Genomic DNA, 8,686 nt, shown 5'->3' with positions numbered 1-8,686 from the left:
TCATTTCTTCAGGCTGTGCCTGTGTGAGGAGGGGGGTGTGGCCTGTCCCTCCCGCTGTGGCTGTGGCTGTGACTGTGGCCCGATTCCAAGCTCGCCACCTCCTGGTCTCCCCCCACCTGGCAGCCTATAAGTGGGCTGAGCAGGAGGTGAGGACCCCTACCCAGGTAAGACCGAGGTGCTGCCAGGCAGGCGGGCGCCTGGGATGGGGGAGGTCCCGCCACTGCCCACTCCCCACTTGGGATCACAGTGGCCACCGAGGAGGGGGCCCGTGGGGCTGGGTCCCTAACAAGTTTCTTGCCACAGAGCCTGGGAGAGCAGGCCATTCTCCGGGCGCTCAGGTGCCTTCTCTGATGAGACGAGCAGCCAGGAGGAGCCCTCTCCCCACATAGGGCACCCTCGTGGCTTCAAAAGCTGCAACCCCGGGCAAGCCTATACCTTCCTCAAGGGTCCGCTGCTCTGCTCTCAAGCCACGCCTTTGCGCAGCCGTGGCCACCCGTTTGCCAGGCCTTGAGCAGGTGTGCCCCCAAATCCTCCCCTTCCCCAGCACCCCCACCCCCGGATCATGAAATTCCCGGTGTCTCCCCTCTCGGATGTCCCCCCACCCTGCGCACCCCCACCCGTCCTGATTGGTCTGCCAGGCTCCGTTCTTGCCTGCTTTACCCCTGCCTCTTCCACGCCAGTGCCACAGGGGGCAGGAGCCCATTGCCCTGAGGATCATGTCCATGTCCTCCACCTGGCAGGCTGCAGGGGGTGCCGGCCCCTCTCACTCTCCTCGTGTCCTCTCCAGGGGCCTCCCATGGCCTACAGTGCCTCTTGGGCACTGACCCATGGCCTTGTCCCTCCAGGGCCATATCATCCCACGCTACCCACAGCTCACAGCCTAGCGCCTGACACACTCTAGGCCCTCCATTCATCTTTTCTCCAATTGTCACGCCCGTACTGATGGGGTCAGTGAGGCCAGGGAGTAGCTGAGCAGCGGACCTGGGACCCCAGGACAACTCATCCAACTGGTCCTGGGCCAGCAGGACAAAATGGGAGTATGTCCCTGTCTGCCCCTGGTCCTGGCAGTTAGGTGGGAAGGTCGGCGAGGGCGGGGAGTCCCGCTGTGAAGTCAGAGCTGGCCCTCCTCCACGGCACCTACTCCAAACTACCCCTCTCCACACTCCCCCTGGTCATCTCGCCAGGTTCAGTGTTCTGTTGTCCAAAAATCCTTCATGCATACTGACGGAGAAAGCAGCCATGAGCTCCGTGCACCCACCACAGGCCAAGCCCCAGTGAGCACTTTACTATCTCCCTTCATCCCCCTCTCTCCCCCTGCCCACCTCCACACCACGCACCCCCTCCCCAGCGCCCAGGGAAACCCAAAGTGAGGAGCTGTGTCACGGGGGAGACTTGGTTAAAGTAATCGATTCCTTTGCCTGAAGTGGCAGTTCTCAGTGGTGGAGGGGCCGCTCTCCAGGCTCAGCTCTCGCCCCCAAGCCCCCGCTTCCTGGGATTGGCCGCCCTTGGGAGGCCGGTGCGTTCAGAGATTGAGAGTCAGTACTGCCCCTTGTCACAGGGCATGCCATCGCTAAGCAGTGAGCTCTGTGTCTTGGTCGCCCGTGAGCGAGTGTGGCCACGACTGTGTCTTAAGGACATTGGAGGGTCTGTTTCGAGGGCCGGGCAGGGCCACGGACTCGGCTCGGAGGGCACGATGCCCTGTCTGAAACGTGTTCAGGTCACTGCTAGCGTCACAGGGTTCATCTGCCAGGTAGTAGCTGACCCAGCCCCCATCCTCACCTCCTGTTCCTGGGCCTCGCCAGGGGTTCGGGTCAGTCCCGGGGTGAAGCTCAGGGCTGGGAAGAGGGAAGGATGGGGGTTGGGGTGGCCCAGAAGGACAAGCTGGCACAATTACTCCGTCATTTTTTAAAAGCTGTAAGTGCTGTGGTTTTTCTGTCCCTATCAAGCTCTAGCTGAAGTGAAAAGGGGGGCTCAGCATGGTTGCCTCCAAAGGGCAAGCCCCCCTCGAGCCAGATCACAGGCCTCCGGGCCCATTCTGCACCTTTGTTCAGGCTGCTGGCTTCTGACAGTTTGCACTTCAAAGAGGGCTCTGGCTCAGAGAGCGCAGGGATGCCTGATCCATGTGTGTGTGTGGGGGGGGCTGCAAGGGCGGTGGGTGAGCCCCCCCCCCCAACCATGCATTCTGAGCACCTGCTCGTCACAGGAGGAATGGAGGAGGAAGTAGCCCTGGTGAGCGGTAATGAGAGCCGGGCACAGCGGAGGCAGCGGGATGGCAGGAAGTGGTCAGAGTTGAGAGATATTTGGAATATCGAAGATTTTGTGACTGGAATGCAGTGCTTGCAAGCGGGAGCCTCTGAAAACCTCCCGGTGTCTGGTGGGCAAAGGAGCGGGTGTTGGTGCTGCTCACGGGCGGGCCGGGGAGCCTGGTGGAGGAGTCAGCTTGGGAGCGGGGTGAGTGCAGTTTGGGACACCTTGGGTGTGAATCAGCTGTAGGGGTGAGGCTGGGAGCAGCACGTTCCGCTCACCCAGGCACTGCTAGAGAAATCTGTCCCTTTGTTGCAGAGCCTTTGTCCCCAAGTGCACCTCAGCTCTGAGATGTCACCAGACACCCTGGAAGGATCACTAGGGACTCAGGTGTTTTGCTCCGGAGGCCACGGGGATATCCAGCCCCTGCCTGCCACCCACCAAAAAATCTCACGCCTTTCATCTGAGTGAGGTTGTAGGGCAGGTGGCTGGGGACAGTGAGTCAGACAAGCGGTTTGGGGGGGCGGGGGCTTACCAGCGTCACTCAGAGGCTGAAGGAGTGGAACCCAGGTCTTGGGCACGGTGGATGGAACTTTCTGAGGGGATACTACACCATGCCTAGAGATACTAAAGTAAAACAGACGTTCTGTTAAATACCCAGCGACCCTCCAGGATTGTAAAGAAATCCCCAGGGACCATAAACAAAGAGGAAGCCAGCATCAGAGTGATAAGCAGATGCCAATCCTTTGCCCTGCAGTGTGGGTCTGCGGGTGACACAGGGACAGGTGTGGGGAGGTGTTGGCCTTTGCTGATCTTGGTAACCAAGGAGCTTGGATGCTATATCTGTATACGGTTGGGAGACAAGGCCTTGAGCCCTTGCCAAAAGAGGTCTGAAACCAAGACACCTGAACAAAGCGTATCTTCAGTGAAAAGACAAATGGTTAAAAAAAAAAAAAGTTGTCGAGAGACGTCTCATTTTTGGCTCTGGTTGGAAAAACAAAAATGAAGTCTCTCTTGAGAAATCACGACTCCAGACCTTCCCTAGCACAAATCTGAGGTTTGAATTTGCATTACCCACATGGTCCCAGAACTGCCAGGTCTGCTAGTTAACATACAAAGCAAATGTATGGGGGGGGGGGTGCTGCATGACCCCCACAGAGCATGTGACAATAGTAAATGCAAGCCTCTCTGGAGGACATTCCCACAGTAAGAGACCAATGGGATACTCATGGATAAAACCCTTGTTAACATGAGCTTGCAATCCAAAATTACAAGACATACAAAGAAGCAAGCCACAGAGGCACACAGCAGAAGGACAAACAGCAGGTACGCACTCCTGCACCTGACACGTCATTTTCAGGCACACACTGAAGATTTGCAGGCGTTACCGCGTACATCACGTGGCATGCTATAAAGCAAACCCCAATAAACTTCAAGAAATTGTCATCACAGTTCATGTATAATTAAATGAAAAATCAATAGCTGAAGGAGAACTGAGAAACCAAGCCTCCTATCCTTGAACAGTAACCCACATCTCTCGTTCCCCGGCATCACGCTCCCTCCCCAAACTTCTGAAATCTCTGTAAAGCCATGAGACTCAAGATGAATGTGAAAATGTGAATACATGGCCAACACACAGGACGGGCACAGCCAACTGGAGTTGGAGCTGGATGGGAACAGGTCCCCCGTCGTCCCTCTAGACGGAATAGGACCTTCATTAGAGCAGAAGACCAAAGTCTTCTCTGCCTCTTCCAAAGGCTGAGCTCGGAGTGTGACAAAGACATGAGCTTCCATTTAAATGAGAGCTGGTAGCGATCAGCCTTTAGGAACCAGAGGGAAACATCGATGCAGAGCCACGATGGACCAATGGAAATGGGACAAAGCAGGTGGCAGGGTTCTTGGTGCTGTGACATAAAGACAGGCCCCCCTGCCAGACTTCTGCCCGCCTCATCTCATGGTGTGAAATCCCAGCACGAGCAACGCCCTCTTTTGAGGTGGATTTGGAGGTCCCTAGGGGTTCTCTGTTAAGGCTCCAATACTCCCATCTGTGAGGAAGGCAGCAGGACACACTTTGGAAAAGGCAATTGTAGACTGTCCCCCATGGGGACTCATTAAAGTGACCGTCTTCTCTCGGGCTCCCTTGACAATCCCCACAGGCACCGGCAGCATAGTTTCCATGTCAAAGTGTCCTGGTGGAGGCTTTCTGTTCTCATCAGCCCCAACCTGCTTGCCCATACTCACCCCTCCTCTGCCTGCCTGCCTTCCACAGCCCTGTCACCAGAAAGAGACCCTTGTCTAGGTTCAGGTGGTCGGGTCCCTTCCCCTCTCCAGCCCTCGTGCTCCTCAGCTGTCGTGGAAGCCGGGAGTCCCTGCTTGGCGGGGTTCCTCCGGAGGCCTGAGGTGATGGGGGCAAAAGGGTTTCATTCGAGCATGGCGTGGGTAAGAGGAGACATCTTGCAGACCCACGTGTCCACACTTGCCCATTCCTCTCACTTCCGGTCCGGGGGCTCCAGGGGTCTGCTCACCAATTCTCGATGCCCTCGTCCTGTGTAACAGCTTCAGCATAGCTGAGAAACAGTGGATAAGTCCCCACTCTGCCACTTTGTGATCTCAGGCCTGTCAACCACTCTCTCTCGGCTTTCACGTCTCTTCTGTAAAATGGAGGAGAGGGGATTCCTCTAATTATCCTTCCAACCCAGAATGGCTCTAAGAGGGACACCTAACACGGACAGAGCAGACTTTACAAGGATTAACTAATTAAATCCTCACGACCCAGAGAGCTCAGTACCCACCATATAGAAATGAGGGCACTGTGGTCCGGAAAGGTGAAGTAACAGCTCATGAATTCCTATGCGGTAGAGGTGGGATTTGACCCCGTGCGGTCGTCCTTCCCGCTGGGCCAGCGTCCTCCGCTGTAGCAGGGGTAGGTGAGGGCCCAGCGAGTGGACTGGGCAGCCTGACTGTGTGGGTCTGCACAGCATGTTGCTCAGCTCCACTGTGCCTCAGTTTGCCCATCTGTAAAATGGGAGATGAGAGCAATTCTCCCTTCCTCATGGGATTGCAGGGAACCCTGCTGAGGGCCCCATGAGCCCGGCTTTGAGCTGCACCCTAGAGTTTCACTCTGGCTTAAGGCTCCCATGGTGCACCCAGGGAAACGCAAGAGAGACTGAGTCATCTGCCCCGGGAGGTACTCTTGGTAAGTCATGGAGCTGGAATTGAAACCCAAATGCCCTAACTTCAAAGCCCATGCTTTCAACCCCTCTGCTCCACCCCCACGGGACACCCTCAGACTCCATGTTCCAAACCAGCCTCTGGACTGCAAATTGGTCCCCACGGGCTGCGTGACTCACTGTCTTCCACTGGTGGGGTCTGAACCCTGCGCCTCGTCTCTGACTCATCCCTTCCTGGCCTGTCACCAGCGTCTGTGCTGGAGGGACCCCTGAATGGAAATGCCACTCCAGTCCCTCCCTTCCTCTCCAGCCCCCTGCTGCCCACTCCAGTCCAGACCCCCAGAACTGAGGACAACGGGTACTAAGTATCCCCCGTTCCAAAGCACAGACTTTCAAAGGGGCTGGGCCAGAAGTGCTCCTGGTCCCTCAGCCCTCCGAGGCTGTGTGGCTAAGTGGGAGGGAGGGGGTGTGAGAGGCGCCTCTCTTTAGAGACAGTTGGCAATGCTCCCCAACCTCAGGCTGAGTGAGGGGGCTGCAGAAAACCCAAGACTGTGTCCCCTGGAATTCTGAGGGTGAGCGACGAAAGGGAGAGGCTGGCTAGGCTTCTTTGCTTCTGTGGGGCAAGGACCAAGCTGCTTTGGGAACAGCCTGCCCTCCCAACCTTTGGGGGCCAGGATACAAGTGTGTTTCCCAGGGCCGGAGAGAGAACCTTGCAGAATGTGGCTGGTTTGAGGTCATTTTGAATTAGGACCTGCCCCAAGAGGGTTGGTGTGTGGGGGCGGGGGGTGAAGCAGGGAAGGGGCATGAGATCCTATCAGAAGGACTCATGTTGGGTTGGACCCCGGAAGGCAGGTGCTGAAGGGGGCTGTAAGCCCAGCCAGCTCAAGGAGGCTTTGCCCAGGTAGAAACTGGTGAGAGATCCCTAGTGATGGGGGGGGGTGTCTCTGAAGAACCCACAGAAATACCTCTAATGAGAAAGAGTGCCTCCTTCCTCATTATACAGGTCTTTGAGTGTAAGGCAGACTTGAGGGAAAGGAGAAGCTTTGAATAGAGCTTAAAGCTTTGCTGCTAGACTAGACTATTTTAGTATCTAAAAAATTAGGTAAAACCCAAGAGTGACTGGAAAAGTTATGAGATATGCCTGAGATTTCATCCAAGAGTGGGAAAGGTGGGGTCAACAGAACGGGTGGACAAGGCAGCCACTGGGAAAGAGTAAAATTACTTCTGCCAGCAGTCTGCCAAGCAAGCAAGCTCATTCTGGGTCTGTTCACTGCTTCAGCTTCCAAACAGGCCCTCTTTCCTCCCTTCTGCTGTTCCTGCCCTACCCTTAACCTCTGTCCCAGTCCATCAGGCTCAGGCCTGCCAGAACGGCCTTCCCTGCACCGTGCTTCCACCTAGAAAGTCTGTATAGCCTAGTGGTCATGAACTTGAATGTCTGGGTCTGAACCACAGCTCCTCGCCTTGGCAGCTGAGCGACCTGGAACCAGTTGCTTGACTTTTCTGTGCTTCAGCACTACGAGCTGTACCGTGGGGATGGTGGTAGCAGCATGCCGGTTCCATTGGGGTTTTGTGAGGCTTTGGATGATTACGTATCACGCGCTTAGGAACAGAGCAAGGACCACCTCGTCATTATCATCAAATGCTTCCTCCTTGCTGTGTAATCTCGGGAAAGTCCCTTTCCCTCCCTGTGTCTGAAAAAATAAATTGTGCGTGGGTACGATTTGCTAGCGGCTGCAGCTAATGCTGGTGGCAGGCAAACTTCAGAGGCGAGAGACCCAAGCCCAGACCCATCCCGAGGCGGGCCAAGAAGAGGGCTGGCAGGCTCAGTGGGCGGGAGCAGGGGTCCAGCCAGCAGGACCGCCCACGGTACCCTGTTCTCCTGCATGGTCCCTTCTTCCAGCCTCTGGGAGAGTCTCCCCAACCTGCCCCCCACTTCCTCTAGGGATCACCGTGGGTCCCCCGAGCTAGATCAGGAAGCCCATGGTATTTGAGGAGTAGCTGCCAGATACCCTTGGTTCTTCGCTGGATACACATGATTGCTCATCAGTGAGGTCCCAGGGCCCCCCTTGCCTCTAACCCCATCACAAACCTCGGCTCTGACTCCTCAGTGTCTGCCTGTCCCTGAGCCTCCTTCATAAGGAGACCTGTTATCTTTCACAGGCCTGCCATCATCTCCGTAGACCGCAAGGTCTGCCCATACCCGGTCTATGGATTAAGAAAGGGATGCTCCTGGAGCCCGAAAACTTGGCTTCCCTGCCTTGCAGTGCAGTGTCTGCAGAACTGTGGGGGTCATCAGAAAACTGCCTTTCCTAGAGGAGCTGGAGAAATGGCCATTGGCCCTTAGGTTCCATCGTGGGTGATGTAGACACACCTGGAGCTCACCCTGGGTGCCAGTGACCCAGATACGAAAGACGCGGTGCCGGACCTCCAGAAGTTCTCAGGGTCACGGGGAAAACACAAGTCACAGGTCAGTGCAACAGAAACAGGTGCCGGGACCCCTGGGTGAGGGCGGGGGCGGGCCACAGTGGCTCCTGGGTTTAGACAGGCTCCTAAGGTCAGGGGAGGGCCTGGAGAAGGAGGTGGACTGAGCCCCAGGTGGCGTGAGGCTCCCAGAAAACAGTACTTGGCTGTTTCCTCATTGGTCAGGATCTGATCGACTCTGAGAGCGAGAACATGCAATGTGGAGTCTGAAAACCTCCATGTTCGAATCCCAGCTGTACCTGCCCTGACCATGGGGCCCTGGGCAAAGGACAGAACCTCTCTACATCTCAGTTCTTTTTTTTTTTTTTTAAGATTTTATTTATTTATTTGACAGAGAGAGAGACAGCCAGCGAGAGAGGGAACACAGGCAGGGGGAGCCGGAGAGGAAGAAGCGGAGCAGGGAGCCCGATGTGGGGCTCGATCCCAGGACTCCGGGATCACCCCCTGAGCCGAAGGCAGACGCTTAACGACTGAGCCACCTAGGCGCCCCTGAGTTTCAGTTCTTAATCTGTGAAACAGGGAAGGTTCTAATGCGGAGCTCTGGGGTTGCCGTGGTGAGTTACAGAGTAACAAGTGTGGGGAGGAGGAATGGACTGAGCCCCGGGGCTGGCGGGATGATGGCGAGACAGTGAGAGCACCCCGGCCCCCGACAGCCACAGAAAGAGGACACTGCCTCACTGGCCGGCCACTCGTCCTGGTCTTTCTTGGCGGGGTCTGGCTGCAGGCATACACCTTCCCGCCAACTACCAGGCCCCCTGCAAGGAGGACACCCGTTTCCTCCTTGGTTCTCG

General features: G+C 56.4%; 1 protein-coding gene across 1 annotated transcript in view; it reads left to right on the top strand.

Annotated features, from left to right (window-relative positions):
* Positions 1 to 2,175: 2,175 nt before the first annotated feature.
* Positions 2,176 to 8,686, top strand: part of NPTXR (neuronal pentraxin receptor) — a 30,921-nt gene continuing 24,410 nt past the window's right edge. Inside the window, exon 1 of the mRNA XM_040637087.1 lies at positions 2,176 to 2,282. Coding sequence (XP_040493021.1) covers positions 2,176 to 2,282 — 107 coding nt within the window. The remainder of the gene's footprint in view (positions 2,283 to 8,686) is intronic.

This window comes from Ursus maritimus, unplaced genomic scaffold (assembly GCF_017311325.1).
Source record: "Ursus maritimus isolate PB19 unplaced genomic scaffold, ASM1731132v1 scaffold_21, whole genome shotgun sequence".
Classification (NCBI taxonomy): Eukaryota; Metazoa; Chordata; class Mammalia; order Carnivora; family Ursidae; genus Ursus; species Ursus maritimus.
Note: the sequence above shows the minus strand (reverse complement) of the source record. Positions and strands in the feature narration are given on the sequence as shown.